At 38.3% G+C, this 17,059-nt stretch overlaps 1 protein-coding gene across 5 annotated transcripts in view; it reads left to right on the forward strand.

Moving 5' to 3' along the window:
* PCCA (propionyl-CoA carboxylase subunit alpha) overlaps nt 1-17,059 on the forward strand; it is a 417,781-nt gene that overhangs the window by 205,839 nt on the left and 194,883 nt on the right. For all 5 annotated transcript variants that reach the window (XM_061435312.1, XM_061435309.1, XM_061435310.1 and 2 more), the window contains 2 exons: nt 1,472-1,566; nt 3,864-4,014. In XM_061435312.1, coding sequence (XP_061291296.1) covers nt 1,472-1,566; nt 3,864-4,014 — 246 coding nt within the window. The remainder of the gene's footprint in view (nt 1-1,471; nt 1,567-3,863; nt 4,015-17,059) is intronic.

Raw genomic sequence — 17,059 nt, forward strand, 5'->3', positions numbered from 1 at the left:
GGATAGGTTTAAATTCCTAAAAATTAATCATGCAATCATGTATTAACTGTTCATTTTATTGTTTAATATATTGTTAAATCACAATCTTTTCAGTGTTTCCAGGAGCCATATAAAATATTAAGATGATATCTACTATTAATGATGCATGAAGAAACAGAGTGACTTGCCCAGAAAAATTACATAGCTGTTTAGAATTTAAATTAGGGCCTACTCTTTTCGCTTCTAGAATAGCTTTTATCTCCATTAGCTTAAATATGTGCATTCAGTAATATACACCTAATCCTTAATCATAATAATTGATTCAGTTCAGTTCAGTCACTCAGTTGTGTCCGACTCTTTGCGACCCCATGAATCGCAGCACGCCAGGCCTCCCTGTCCCGTCACCAACTCCCAGAGTCCACCCAAACGCATGTCTATCAAGTCAGTGATGCTATCCAGCCATCTCATCCTGTGTCCTCCCATTCTCCTCCTGCCTCCAATCCCTCCCAGCATCAGGGTCTTTTCCAGTGAGTCAACTCTTTGCATGAGGTGGCCAAAGTATTGGAGTTTCATGTTCAAATGAACACTCAGGACTGGGTTTTTTTTTTTTTTTTCATGGGAAAACATGAACAAAAAGCATGTTTTAGGGTTGCCAGGTTTAGTTAAGGAAATATATGTTAAATTTGAATTTCAGATAAATGGTATTTGTTTTTTTTAAAGTAAAAGCGTGTCTCATTCAATATTTTAATATTTTTATTACAATTAAAAACTCTAGGGACTTCCCTGGTGGTCCAGTGGCCAAGACTCCAGGCTCCCAATGCAGGGGGCCTGGGTTCGATCCCTGCCCAGGGATCTAGATCCCACATGCTGCAACTAAGACCCAGCACAAATAGTAAATATATAAATAAATATTAAAATGAAAAGCTCCAGTTTATTTCTCACTATCACAAATGGGAAAAACCATAATGGTATATACTAACCCCAAACTTTCTACTAGTTTCTTATAACAAAAATAAAACACAGTAAAAATAATCTCTGTATAATAGAACAGACTGCATATCGGTTGTAAATGAAATAGCATTTTCCGATCAACAGACATTGCGGTATTAACAAGTAAATGTTTATCATAGCACCGTGGCTCTCCCAAGTGCTATTGAAATCTAAGATGTATTCCCTTTACTGATGTTCAGTATCCTTCACAAATTTGTACAATTGATTCTGATATTTTACCCAGTATATTGGAAATGTAATATGAAAATTTTTTTCCTCAAGTCTTTTTAATAAAAATGTTCCATTGAGTTTTGGAGTGGTAGATAATAAAATTTTCTTTCACTGATGTCAACCACAAGGAAACTGTATTTGAGTGGTGTCTTGTGTTTTAGGAGGTCGGAGTATTAAAAACCAGGGGGTGTTACATGGAGAAATGTTAACTGGGCATGTGTGCTGTGGATATGGCTGTATAATTTTTCAAGTGGTATTATTGCTGTTTCAGGTTTTAGGTGATAAACATGGGAATGCCTTGTGGCTCAATGAAAGAGAGTGCTCAATTCAGAGAAGAAATCAGAAAGTGGTGGAGGAAGCACCAAGGTAAGCACTTCTCCTGAGGAAACTACAGAGTAGTCTGATTTTCTATATTTCTTATGATTCTTTCCCATTGTAATAAAAACTATTTAATAGAGCTGAAATTACTTTAACAGTAATAGTAAGATCTATTAGTTGTCCCACAGCATGTGGGATCTTGGTTCCCTGACCAGGGATCAGACTCATGTCCTCTGCATTGCAAGGCAGATTCTTTATCACTGGATCACCAGGGAAGTCTCTACCTCTGGGCTTTGAGCACAGTGATGAGCTTGTCTGCAGCTCTAAGGATCACTAGGAGAGTTTATGACAAGGGAATGAGCAGGACCATTCTCACCATGACAGGTGAGAGTAGTTTTACTCAGCTGTGCTTGGGATTATCCAGATGTTATGATGATAATCTTTAGTTGCACTTCCCTTTTTTTTTTTTTTCGTTGCATTAATTCTGTCATCCAGTTATTGTTGAAATGTCATCTATGCCTGAACGAGACAGGAAAATGATCAGATTTTTGGCTTAAAGAAAGCGAAGAGGACATTACCAATTAAAAGAATCACAAAGATGTAAAATGCAGTGGCTAGAACTTATTTGGATCCTGATTCAAAGAGATCAGCTATAAAAAAATTAATGAGATAATCTAGGAAATCCGAATACTAATATAGATGTTAAAGCTATTAAGGAGTTCTTGTTAATGTTTAAAGTGTGATTGTTAGGAAAATACTTATAGAAATAGATAGGGAAGTTTTGATGGAAGAAGTGATACCTAATTTGGTATTTTCTTTAAAAAAAAAAAAAAGGGGTGGGCTGGTAGAAAAGTAGGCATGCCATTAGACAGGACAGAAGTGGTTGTAAAGTAATAATTGTTACATATGGCAAACAGATACATGCAAGTTCATTATGTGCTTAGTCGCTCAGTCATCTCCCGACTCTTTGTGACCCCATGGACCATAGCTGCCAGACTCCTCTGTCCATGGGGATTCTGCAGACAAGAACACTGGAGTGGGTTGCCATGTCCTCCTCCAGGGACTCTTCCCAGCCCAGGGATGGAACCCAGGTCTCCTGCATTGCTCGTGAATTCTTTACCAGCTGAGCCACCAGGGAAGCCCAAGTTCATTATGCTCTTCCATAATAAAATGTTTATAAGATGTCATCTAAATCTTATATATTTGAGACTAATTTTAATCCACAGATAGAAAAATAGTCAATGTTTTGTTTCTCAGAGCCTTTCTTTCATAGAAACAAAATATATGAAAAAGTGGAAATGATCTGATAATATTCTTTTCAGGGTTCATTGAAACCCTGTATTTGTCTGTTGGAAGGTGCTTCTTTATTGTGAAGCAACAGTTGTGAGGATTTGTTAGATGTACTGTTGATTCTTATTATTTGTGGTAGTTATGTTTTATAAAGTCACAATACTGAAGTGTTACTCTCACAGGAAATAGAGTTAAGTTTCTGTGACCCTTGAGTCAGAACATTTTCATCAACCGATTAATGCATAATCTTGTTTTGTATGTGTTTCTGTTGAAAGACACCTTATTTTATGCATATTGTTGATTCATTAATGTTGTACTCACTATCTTGGTGAGCAGCACTGTAATACTTGCTTGAACCAATCTCACCTAACATACCTTTTCTCCATAAAGCACATCTTCCAATCTTACTTGGAGAAATTCTGAATATATGTGTAAAATTTTACTAGTTGTAAACAACTAGTTTTGCTAAAGCAGCTGTATATTTTATAGATTGATTAAAGTTGCAGTATAATGTAGAAAGTTCAGATGTTCAGTTCAGTCTCTCAGTCATGTCCGACTCTTTGCGACCCCATGGACTGCAGCACGCCAGGCTTCCCTGTCCATCACCAACTCCTGGAGTTTGCTCAAACTCATGTCCATTGAGCCGGTGATGCCATGGAATCAACTCATCCTCTGTTGTACCCTTCTCCTCCTGCCTTCAATCTTTCCCAGCATCAGGGTCTTTTCCAGTGAATCAGTTCTTTGCATTAGGTGGCCAAAGTATTGGAGTTTCAGCTTCAGCATCAGTCCTTCCAGTGAATATTCAGGACTGATTTCTTTTAGGATTGACTGGTTCAGATGTTAGTTTTATATAAAAATTTGAAGTTGGTTTATTTCAAACTGTTAGGCTTAATTAACAGTAAGCATATATTCTAAGCATATATAAAGCATATACCTTGAAATCTTAAGTCAACATAGATGATCATATCTGAGTAAACTTAAATAAAATTAATGCACACAAAAGATTACTTAATTTTTGTTCAAAATGTAGGTGGTCACTCTGTGTATATTTGCAGCATTTTTCTAGATTCTGAGACGCGAAGAGCAATGGGAGAACAAGCCGTAGCCCTTGCCAAAGCAGTGAATTATTCTTCTGCTGGAACCGTAGAATTCCTTGTGGACTCAAAGAAGAATTTTTATTTCTTGGAAATGAACACGAGACTCCAGGTAATAAAACCTCTGTTCTTCATTCCTCTCCATGCCTCTAAACTTTTCCCTTTCTCACCACCCCTTTTGGTTTTATAAAAGTGAAAAACCAATTCCTTAAAGTGGGAAATAAAGATTTGGTTTTTATGTTGGTGCTAAGAGACCTGTTGGAAATGACAGATGAGTATCATGTTAATTTGATGGTCAGTGACTAGCCCCTCTGCCTCGTTACTGCTAATACTTTATATTGGAAATTCCAGTTCTTTTTTTTTTTTTTCTTGAATGTTTCTTAATGAAGTGCATTAGTTAGGGTTCATATGCTGAAAAGGGAAACTAATCAAGATATGACTCATAGAAAGGGATTAAGTGCCTACAAATCTTTGGAAGAGACGGGGAAAGGAAAGGTATTGAGAGTGAGCTTTCGGGAATGAATCTCAGAACTGAACCATCCAACCTGGCTTCTAGCGGAATGGACACCTCTGCCACAGTTGTGAGATTGAGAAATTAAGTGGTCGCCTGGAACTGTTAACTTCAGGGACGTACTCGGTCAATTCCAAGCAAGGTTTCAGGAAGCCACTGGTATACTGTTAACTCACTGATGGCTTTATTTCCTTTCTTCTTCTCTCTTTTCTTTGATTTAAATTGTAAACTGACAAATTCAGAAAAGTATGTAGAATACAAATGTGTAGTTGAAAACAATTATTAAAAGCAAAAGTTTATGGGAGCTCAGTTGGATCGAGAAGTACCAAAATGCCAGTACTTCTTACCCCTGCCCCTCAACTTCTTCCCATTCTTAGAGATCCTGCCTCCATCTTCCTGTTTATTATTCTGACTGAATTCTAAACAACATTTCCTTATATTTCTGGATAGTTCTTCCTTTCCTTTATGCATGCCTTGACAATAGAAATAATTTTGCCTGTTTCTTTTTTAAACTTTCAGTCCATGGGATTGTATTAAATATGAATTTTTTGTATATGGCTTCTTTTCTCAGTATTACGCTTATGAGATTATACCATGGGACAGATTTTCATATACTGTGGCAGAATTTGTGTATCTAGATGCATTTTGAGACCAAGGGTAATTCATATTTATAATTTGTACAATATTAACCTTAGTAGTTTTTGCTAAAAACTTACAGTACTTCTGTTTAAATCACTTTTTTAGCCTCTATCCTGTTGTTGTGGATATCTTCAGAATTGACAGACTTGTAGAGATTAATTTGATTTTGATTAAATATATATCTTTATAATGAAGTATGTCTAATTATATGATTAGCTGGGAAATCATGTTTTTTATTAAAATGGAGACTTGATTATATCATGATGAGAATAATAGCTTTGTAATATGATCCTGAAGGCAATTTGAAGTGACTACAATGTATGTTTATTGTATTCAAGACTCAATAAATACTAGACTTTAGTTGGGATACTTAGCAGATTTTGCAGAATTAATAATCAGTGTTTTTTATTTAGGGCACTTTGTTATTATGTTCAATTTTTTTTTTTTTTAAGAATCCTTTACTTTTTATTTGTTTCTGGCTCATGTATCTCAGCGCATAAGTTTTTTCAAGTTTGTCCCGTGGTCAATTTTGGTATAAGACCTCCAAAAATTGATATTTATTATCAAATAATTCTGTGTTGTCAGTCTAAATCATTTAGGTACCTGTGTTTACAATTTGTATCATGAGTGGCTTGCCAGGAAATTATGCTCAGTACCCTCAAAAAAAGATTATACATAAATGAATTTCAGGAAAAAATCTGATAGTGCCTAAATCTGTGCTATATAATAGCATAATTATTAATTTGTGTCTCCTGTTTAATGTTTAATAATATCTCATTTCTCTCTTTCATTTGCTTCCAGGGATAGTAGTCTTGTCAGTTACCAAACAAATGATTATTTATTTATTTTTTTTAAGAAACATCTGTGTGGTGGAGGGATATTTGGTGGTGGAGGCTGTGACTGAATGGGAGCATGAAGAAAAGAATCTTGTGTTTTATAGTATTCCCGAAAGCCATGCTTAGATATTTCAAAGATGTCTTTCTGATATTGTTTAAACAATTCAGATGTCCTTTTAATGGTAGATTTTCTGTTTCAAATTTCTTTACTAACCTTAAATTATAATACTTAAGGCACATTCACCAAATTCTTTATCTTCTAAGATATATGTTATCTCTAATTAGTGTTTCAGTTTGAGGCTGGAGAGCTATAATTTTCTTTTCTTCTTTTTCCTTGAAATTTCCTGATTGAGTTGTCACTTTTTTCCAGCATTAGAACTTGTACACTTTTTTCCTGGTAACACAGTATGAGTAGCATCTTCACTTTGCTAGATTTCCTTAAGAGTGACATTTGAAATAAATACCATTTCTTCTTAAAGAGAAACACTGAGAAAGTCACTGGGTTTGGTGCATAAATACTGGTTTTTATCTCTCTTTGGTGAGAATTTATGTATCAGGTTTATCTATGCCATCCTCATATGTTTGTTTTTAAAGTCACTGTTTTCTTTTTCTTAAAGATAAAATTCACATGCTTTTATGTTGGTGGTGTTCAGTGTTGTTAAGTCCTGTCTCTCTCTAATCTCGTGAACTACAGCAGGCCAGGGTTCCCTGACCTTCACCATCTCCCCGAGTTTGTCCAAACTCATGTCCATTGAGTCAATGATGCCATCCAACCAGGTCATCTTCTGTTGTCACTTCTCCTCTTGCCTTCAGTCTTTCCCAGAATCAGGCTCTTTTCAGATTGGCCAAAGTATTGGAGCTTCAGCCTTCAGCATCGGTCCTTCCAATGAATATTCAGGACCGATTTCCTTTAGGATTGACTGGTTGGATCTCCTTGCTGTCCAAGGGACTCTGAAGAGTCTTCTCCAGGACCACAGTTAGAGAGCATCAGTTCTTTGATACTCAACCTTGTTTATGGTCCAACTCTCACATCCATACATGACCACAGGAAAAACCATAGCTTTGACTAGATGGACCTTTGTTGGCAAAGTAATGTCTCTGCTTTTTAATATGCTGTCTAGGTTGGTCATAGCTTTTCTTCCAAGGAGCAAGTGTCTTAATTTCATGGCTACAGTCACCATTCTCAGTGGTTTTGGACCCCAAGAAAATAAAATCTGTCACAGTTTCCATTGTTTCCCCATCTGTTTGCCAAGAAGTCATAGAACCAGATCCCATGATCTCAGTTTTTTGAATGTTGAGCTTTAAGCCAACTTTTTCACTTTCCTCTCTCACCTTCTTCAAGAGACTCTTAGTTCCTCTTCAGTTTCTGCCATTAGAGTGGTATCATCTGTATATCTGAGGTTATTTTCTTTTTCCTAAAGATATAATTCAGATGCTTTTATATTACAAGTCCCTTTGCTCTGTAGCCTTAACCTCGCCTTTCTTTTTCCTGGGTTCTCTCTGACCTCTGTGTGCCTTTATCAGGTTTTACTCCCTTTGCTTGGAATGGTCCCCACCTCTTGTCCTAGTAGAAGTGTGCATATGTACCCACCGATGCCTATATGTTTCCTTCTCTGCATCTGAAAGATGGATAGAGAAATGGATAAATACCAAAAATACAACTTTATTAAAATCTTATTTTAATGAAATATGTAGTTTTGCTTGAATAATTTTCTTACTTTATTGAGTTGAAATACTAAGAAGTAGTAATCATTGGTTAAAAAAAACCCTAATATATCCATAAGAGTAAACATTGGAAAAATAACTTCCCATACCCCATTTGTTATCACAATTGTGTATTTTTCTTGTAGAGGCAACCTTTGTTTTACTTAAAAATTGTCTTTTGTAGTGTTTCATACTTCAGAGAAGGCAATGGCACCCCACTCCAGTACTCTTGCCTAGAATATCCCATGGATGGAGGAGCCTGGTAGGCTGCAGTCCATGGGGTCGCTAAGAGTCGGACACAACTGGGCGACTTCACTTTCACTTTTCACTTTCATGCATTGGAGGAGGAAATGGCAACCCACTCCAGTGTTCTTGCCTGGAGAATCCCAGGGACGTTGGGGCCTGGTGGGCTGCTGTCTATGGGGTCGCACAGAGTCGGACACGACTGAAGTGACTTAGCAGCAGCAGCAGCAGTGTTTCATACTTAAAGTGTTATCTTCTTCATTATGATTTTGAATATTCATTTGTATGAGTATGCATTTCACCAGTTTCCTATTTTTAATTTTTCCAGTATTTTGCTATCATAAATAGTGCAATTATTAAATACCTTTTATATTATGATTTTGCACATGTGAAAGTAGAATTGCCTGGAAAATGATAGGTTCTTGTATAATTTAGTGAAATAGTATCAAGGTGCCTTTTATAGGAGAACTTGCATGGCTAAAAGGATCTTTGCCTTTGGCTCTGTGTATGATAGTGAAAAATGGTACCATATTTTCATTTTGTTTTTCTTCTGAGTGAGGATGAATTTTTTTTCATAGAGTCATGTACATTTCTTTTGCCCTTTGGGTTTTCTAGATGGGGAAACAGTGGAAACGGTGTCAGACTTTTATTTTTCTGGGCTCCAAAATCACTACAGATGGTGACTGCAGCCATGAAATTAAAAGACGCTTACTCCTTGGAAGGAAAGTTATGACCAACCTAGATAGCATATTCAAAAGCAGAGACATTACTTTGCCAACAAAGGTCCGTCTAGTCAAGGCTATGACTTTTCCTGTGATCATGTATGGATGTGAGAGTTGGACTGAGAAGAAGGCTGAGCGCTGAAGAATTGATGCTTTTGAACTGTGGTGTTGGAGAAGACTCTTGAGAGTCCCTTGGACTGCAAGGAGATCCAACCAGTCCATTCTGAAGGAGATCAGTCCTGGGATTTCTTTGGAAGGAATGATACTAAAGCTGAAACTCCAGTACTTTGGCCACCTGATGCAAAGAGCTGACTCATTGGAAAAGACTCTGATGCTGGGAGGGATTGGGGGCAGGAGGAGAAGGGGACGACAGAGGGTGAGATGGCTGGATGGCATCACTGACTCGATGGACGTGAGTCTGAGTGAACTCCGGGAGTTGGTGATGGACAGGGAGGCCTGGCGTGCTGCGATTCATGGGATCGCAGAGAGTCGGACACGACTGAGCGACTGATCTGATCTGATTGAGTTGTAGATGTTTTATGTTTTTTCAGGAAATTAGCCATTTGTGATATCATCAGGAAGCAATGCTCCATGAATATTTTCACATTTTTACAGAGTGAGGGCTTTCTAAGCAAAGACCTCTGGCACCTGATTAAATGATAACAACTCGAAAGATGGAGCTTGCTAGAGAGAAAGTCTTATCTTTCCCCAGAGCCATTTGTTGACATTCCAGGCCTTTCCCCTTCTCTCTCTGGAAAGATTTATTTACTTTCCAGAGTCAAGTTTGCTTTCTCTCCATGGCAGCATCGCTTATGTCCGTTTAGATGAATCGTTTTGGGGTTGCTCTCCAGTGATAGGTGCACCCCCCTCTGCCCGCACAGGGACATCAGACCGTGGGGAACCAGGGTGTGAGAAATGGTGTGAAGATGCTCTGTGAGTTAACAGTTGCCTCCTTCTCTAGTCCAGGAAACTGTTTGTTTCCTGGCAAGATAAGCAAATGAATGCAGATATAAAATATACAGATGTGATTCCTAGCTACTTTTCTCTCACCTTTTACCTGTCTTTTTTAGTTTGATGTAGTTTTTCTTTCTAGGGAGAAAATTTTTGTTTTAAAAGTTTGCAGTTGAATTGCTAAATCTCTTATTTCTGATGTTATCACATACTTAGACTTTTCTACTCAATTTTTCTTCCTTGTTTTCTTTTAGTACTTATGTCATCTTCCTTGGTGAAATTTTCATTTCACCGGGGATTTTTTTTCTTTCCAAAATGTCTACCTGTTTATCACAGCCATTACTAAATAATTATTCTTTTCGGTGTTAATCAAGTCTTCTTCGTTATGTACTGAATTCTCATATATATGCAGATTTTTACTTTACTGTTTTCTTTTTTTTAGCCTTTCTGTTATTTATGTGCTGGTACCACACTATTTTAGATGTTATATCTTTTTATTATAATACAGTAGCCAGTAGGACTCTTCTTTCTCATTACTCTTATTTTTCCATATTGTTTTTTGAATTAGCTCATTTTATTTATATTTAACAGAAGGAAAAGAAATTGAAATGATGAAATTGCTGAACTATTAGATAAATGTTTCTTATTTTCCACTGAAATATTAATTCCTAAAAGATGTTCTTAATGTGACAAATGATTATTGGAACTGTTTATATTTTTGTCATCGCATTTCTTCATATTCCAATTTGAAAGTATATTGTTTCTTTTTTTATAAAAATGAGTGGAAATTGGCATACTTATATTTAATCCTGATTTCTTCCATAACCCTTCATTTTTGCTCTTTTCATTGTCAGCTTTTCATTATTATAACATTACTGTACTTGCTTTTCTGTAGTTCTGAATCTTCAGGTGTTTTCATCATACCTTGGTGTTTTAACTTGCTTTCATGGTCGTAATCAGCATCTTACCATAGCTTTATGATTAATCAGTCTGCATTTTGATTCACTTGTGGTTAGGTGGTTCTTGTATCTTTTTTTTTAAATCAAGAATTTATTTTGAGAGGTATCCATGGTACTATATTCTGACTTCTTAGATGGGTGATAATGTTCTCTGGTAGCTCAGGTGGTAAAGAATCCACCTGCAGTGCAGGAGACTCAGGTTTGATCCCTGGGTTGGGAAGATCCCCTGGAGAAAGGAATGGCAACCTACTCCAGTAGTCTTGCCTGGAGAATCTCAGGGAGCCTGATAAGCTGTGCAGTCCATGGGGTCGCAAAGAGTTGGACATGACTGACCAACTAACACACATACACACAAGGTTATCCTTACAGTTGAAGAACTTTCATCTCATAAAGGTGAAAGATTATGGGGCTTGAAAATTATGGGGCTTAAAACAGCTGGATTAACACATTACTGGCTTTTTGACCCAATATCAACCCCTGAGTAATTACCAATACCCACCCACCACCACCACCACCACCACCCCCCAAAAAAAAAAGAAAAAGAAAGGAAGGAAAAAGAAATAAAGGAGAAATGAGAAACCACGTGGAAGAGGGGAGCCTCTTTGAAGCGATGTGTGTGGGGACCTGCTGCTCTGGGTCAGGAACAGCCATGGCTGCTGAGGGAGGAAAAGGCTGGAGGAAGGCTCCAGCTTCTATGCCGCTGATTAGGAAAAATGAATCATCGCCTCCATCTCACAAGGGAGCCTGCGATTCACGATTCTGCTATCACTGTGTCATGACTTGGGTTAGCCCAGTATCGGGGATTTTATTATGATCACAGTGTGAATGCTGTTCATAGCAGTCATGTTGTCTCTTAAGATTACTTTCACTCTCCTGCACCATTTTGCTTTCTCTGTAGCTAAAAACTGTCTTCTGGTTTGTCTGTGTGCTGGCTTAGGTTTCTGTGTATTTATCACTGATTTATCCACATTCTTGATCTGTGTTTCATTATATTCAAACTCATTGAGCTTTTTTTTTTTTTTGGTCACTTTTGCCATTGTGTAGTAGTCTCTGGTTTCCTTTCACCCACTACATTCTCTGCCTGTCCTGAGAATTTCTTCTACCTCTCTTTGTAAAAATTTCTTTTCTCCTGGACTTTTGTCTTAAGCACTGTTGGTTTATTCCTTTTTTTCCCCTACAGCATGTCTTTAAGTAGCTTCCTGAGGACTGGTGCATAGGAGCTAAATTATATGAGAATTTGCATGAGTGAAAATGACTCTATACTTTTTTTTTTTTTTAATTAATTTTGTCCCGTGCCTCGCAGCTTGTGGGATCTCAGTTCCCTGACCAGGGATTGAACCCCAGCCATAGCAGTGAAAGCACCAAATCCTAACCACTAGACCACCAGGGAACTCCCTATGTTAACTTAACTATTGAAAAAGAAATTAATAGTCTTTATTGTGGTATACTTTGTATATCATAACATTAGCCCATTTTAAGTATACAAATACAGTAGGCTGAATGTTTGTGTCTCTCCAAAATTCATATGTTGATACATTACCCTCCAGTGTGATGGTTTTGGGAGGTAAGGCCTCTGGGAAGTGATTAGATTATGAGGGGGTGCCCTCATGGGTGGGGTTTGTGCCCCAGAGAGAACCTTCCCCTCCTGCATGTAGGGACTCAGAGAGAAGGTGGCCGTCTGTGGACTGAGACGGCGGCCTTCATCAGACAGTGAATCAGCTGTCCCTTGATCTTCAACTTCCCTCCCAGCCCCTGGACCTGTGCGAAACACATTTCTGTTGTTTATACGCCACTCTGTCTGTGTTACTCTGTTACAGCAGTGCAAACCACTAAGACAAGTCAGTGAGTGGTGGAACATTTACAAAGTTGTTCTATAAAGAGCAGGATCCAGTTGTAGGACATATCATCACCCCATAAAGATCCTTATGTTATTTTATCCCAGAAAGTCTAATTGCAGGTGGAGTGGTGTGTGTGTGTGTATTCTTATATCACTACTCTTGGAGTTTCTAGGTGCCTTTACTGGTTTTTTGGATAGAGTTCCTTTTTTTTTTTTTTCTGTCCCTTAGCTGCTCTATTTCACTTAGCATTGTTGTTCAGTTGCTAAGTTGTATTTGACTCTTTGTGACCCCATGGATTGCAGCACAGCAGGCTTCTCTGTCCTCCACAGTCTCCTGGAGTTTGCTTAGATTCACTTGGCCTGCTGCTGGTGCTGCTGCTAAGTCGCTTCAGTCGTGTCCGACTCTGTACGACCCCATAGACGGTGGCCCACCAGGCTCCCCGTCCCTGGGATTCTCCAGGCAAGAACACTGGAGTGGGTTGCCATTTCCTTCTCCAATGCATGAAAGAGAAAAGTGAAAGTGAAGTCACTCAGTCGTGTCCGACTCTTCGTGACCCCATGGTCTGCAGCCTACCAGGCTCCTCCGTCCATGGGATTTTCCAGACAAGAGTACTGGAGTGGGGTGCCATTGCCTTCTCCATCACTTGGCCTATATGATCATTATTCTGAATTCCTATCCTTTCTCGGTGGGTACATCCTCTCCTGTGGTTTAGCTGTGGTTTTTTGGAGTGGTCAGTACCAAATCCTGTTTGTTGTGATATTCAAGTAGTTGGTGATAGGACTGTATCTACTCCCGAGGATAGAAGGAGCCTGTGTCCCCACTATTCTCCTTGTCTCAAGGATCCAGACATCAGCATCCAACTAACATACATGGACCACTTGGATTCATTGGCAAAGAGAACAGGGACTCTTCTGAAGCCTTGGTTGACTTTCTCTCCAGGGTGCGTGAGTCTCTGCAGGATCCAAGCCGTCTCCGTGACCTGTGCCTTTCACATTCTTCCCTGGACTTCTCTGAAGCTGGTCTCTCAGTTCATCCCAGCCCATGAGAGAGAAGAGCCTGTTACCTGTTGTCAGCTGTCACTGCCCCCAGATAGCAGTGCTTCACATGTCCCCTGTGTCTCACTAAGTCGAGGGAGATAGAGACCCTGGAGGGGAGTGAACCGTGTTGCTATTTCCCTCTTCCCAAACCAGAAACATCTAAGCTGGGTTATCTGGGCTTTTTAATGAGTTGGAGGGGAGTCTGTGAATCCTCTGAAATTGGACACACACTTTACCAGGGAGAAACTTTATGAGGTTCTAGACTCTAAAACAGTTCAAAACAGTCATAACTGACCAGTGGGAGCTCATTTAATCATTGTTTCCGTAAATTATGAGCATCCTCTGTTTTCACTCAGCACCAGTAAATCCTAGCCCTGCTGTTTCCTAGCTGTGTGTCTGTAAGCAAGTTCCTTAACTTCACTGTGCTTCATTTCCCTCATCTGTGAAGTGACAGTAAAATGTAGCACTTACTTGATAGGATTGTGAGCATTAATGAATGAATATTTAACTGCTCAAAATAGCGTCTGGTTAATAGTAAGCACTCACTCTTCTTCCTAACTGTAGGAATCTTACCAGTAATATTCTGCATGCTATGTTGGTTAAACATTGGTTAATATGTTCACTATTACTGTCGTCATTATAATTTAAAAAGCGTGTAAGTGGTCTTTTTTTTTTTTCAGGTGGCAAACTGGGCCACAAATTAATTAATAATAACTTCCTCTTATTCTTTTGTCAGTTGATTGAAAAATTATTGTTGCAAATGAACAAACATAGTTGAAATACTAACTGCTTTGGAAGAAGTCTCTGTTTCATTGTAAGAGTTTTGTGTAAGAGAAAAATGGAGATAGAAATCTTTCTTCTGAACATGAAACTCACTAAAGGGTTACATTGATAAGCTATTTCTGCTTAGATCTTTGTGCTAAAATTAGTATTGTGGATCCTGACTATACCTTTCCAAATTGTGTGTATGTGTGTGTATGTAATTGTTAATTTCCAAATCCAAGTAATTATAGATTTTATTTTTTTTGAAAAGCAGTCTTAATATTGTCTACAAAGGCAAAAAAAAAAAAGGCTAGAAAACTCTCAAATAGAAAGGAGTAACATGTTAAATTTAATGCCCAAATATGGTCAGCTGGCTATTCCACATCTTGAAGAACAGAGATCTAAATTGTATCCCCTTTGTTAGATCTCAGTCAGTGGCTTATACTGATTGCAACAGTGAAGGAGGAATCTACTTTTGCTGTGAAAGAAAAAGTGTAATAATAGTGCTGTTGAAATTCTCTGGAGGCCAGATACCCCCACATCTCATCAGAGATCCCATCAAAGACTTTTGTATCGTATGGAACCTTGTTTTCCAGGAGCATTTTAGGAAAACCTTTTTAGCATCTTGATTCTTACCCTTCACAGTTTCACACATTAAAAAGTTAAGAATTATTGCAGCCTAAATCTGATTTCTGAGAATTGACTATAACTGAACAAATATCTTTTTCTTATTTTCAGAGCAATTTTAAATTTAAAAAAGTACTTAAAGAGTTTAGCCTTTTATGGAGTTAAGGTGTTTGACTGAAAGAATAATTGGTGGAAATAGGAGAAATTACAGGGAAATGGATTTGTAATTAATTTGTAAAATTCCCTTCTTGCCAGGAGGAATATTTTAGATCTGGACAGAAATTGACATTTTGATTGTATTTGAAAGCACAGAGGCCAGGGTTCTCAGACTGGCTGGAGCTAGCCAGAACCGGAATATTCTGGAATATTTGAAGTTCCTTTCCTGGGAAACTGAGAACGTAAAGTAGGGTATGTTATGCTGTCACTTGATGTCTTTCTTTGAGTCTTACTGGAAAATTGAAGGAAAGAAGCTTTTGTTAAATAGACATGAATAGTTAAATTTGTCAGACATTTTTCATTAGTTTTTGTTTGGAAGCATTTTATAAACTATGTTGGTGTCTTTGAGTTCTAGATTCTTATCTAGAACCTTCCAAATTTGTTCCTGTATTTGTTTCCTAGGGTTACCATATCAGCTTATCACAGGCTGAGTGGCTTAAGCACCGTTTTGTTACACTTGTGGAGTCAGGAGTGTAAATCAGGGTGTGGCAGAGTGGCTTGGTCTGGAGGCCTTTCTCTGTGGCCTGCAGATTAGAACTTGGCGTCTTGGGTCCCCTTGTGGTCTTCCTTTCTTGCTGCGTGTCATCTGTGTATTCATCTCTTCTTGCAAGAACGTCAGTCACATTTTATTAGAGCCCTCCTTAATGACCTCATTTTAACTTAATTGCCTCTTTAAAGACCCCATCTCCAAACATAGTCATATTTTGAGTACTCGGGGTTAGGACTTAAATATATGAATTGGGCAGAAGTGAGGGGAGTACAGTTCAACACCTAATAGTTCTCTTATCCTTTCTTCATCTGACTGTTTGTGTGTGGGTCAACAGGAAAGCTCTATAATAAAATTTGTTCAGTTTTCAGCACCACCCTTGAATGTAGCCATTATTTTCAAGGTGAGTTTACAGGAATGATGTGTTGGGGCCTATTGCCCAACGTGCTTTTTTTCTTTGAGGCCTGTGGATCAAAATTTAATAACTTTAGATCTTTATTTTGAAATCCTGTATTCCCAGGAGGTAGAGTTTCAGTATTTTAATAGGTATATGTTAGATTCCATTTTGGACAAAGACTGTCTCTGACCTGAAAGCGCAAAACCAAAAATAATGACATCAGTTGTCCTTTCAGGCCAGAATAACAACAAACGAAAAAAGATAGAGACCTATTATGCCAAATACCATTATGAAACACAATTTTATGTAACAGGACAATTTCCTCATATCTCATCAGGTAATCATACCTATACTGCTTTGCTCAGTTGAATCGAACAAGTTCTTCTTTCAAAAGATGGCTTTCACAATCTGGGTCTTTGTAGTATCTGTCAATTAGACTTGTATTTAATAAAGAAGTTACTTTAAGTTATGTTAATTTAACATAATATTATTTGGGTGTTAGAGCATTCTCTTACCACACACTTCTTGTGAGTATCTCAAGTGTCTTGTCCATAAAATGACAGTGAAACAGGGAGCAAGTTCATGAACATGGAGAGGTTTGATAAATTTCAGTGCCATGCAGATGTTAGTTATGATGTGTACATGGGTCTTCTGCTTTTAGGGACAGCTGCTGCCTGGACTAAGCAGCTGGGCCTCCACTTAACACCTAAAAAAAAACCTACCCTCTGTTTAAGGAACTGTGAACACTTTACATCACCCTCTTTCTGTATAACGGCCAAGATAACACATAGTTCATTGATCTGATGCCTCTCCTCACTCTTTAGGACTTTCTCCTCTTTTAAACTTGTGGTTGTTGTTGAGTTACTAAGTTGTGTCCAACTCTTTGCGACCTCATGGACTACAGCATGCCAGGCTTCCCTGTCCTTCACTGTCTTGCTGAATTTGCTCAAAATCATGTCCATTGAGTTGGTGATGCCATCCAACCATCTCATCCTCTGTCGTCCCCTTCTCCTCCTGCCCTGTTTTTCCCAGCATCAGGGTCCTTTCCAATGAGTCAGCTCTTCACATCAAGTGGCCAAAGTAGTGGAGGTTCAACTTCAGCATGAGTCCTTCCAGTGAACATTCAGGGTTGATTTCCTTTAGGATTGACTGGTTTGATCTTGCAGTCCAAGGGACTCTCAATTTGAAAGCATCAATTCTTTGGTGCTCAGCCTTCTTTATGGTCCAA

Source organism: Bos javanicus, chromosome 12, assembly GCF_032452875.1.
Source record: "Bos javanicus breed banteng chromosome 12, ARS-OSU_banteng_1.0, whole genome shotgun sequence".
In the NCBI taxonomy this organism is placed as follows: domain Eukaryota; kingdom Metazoa; phylum Chordata; class Mammalia; order Artiodactyla; family Bovidae; genus Bos; species Bos javanicus.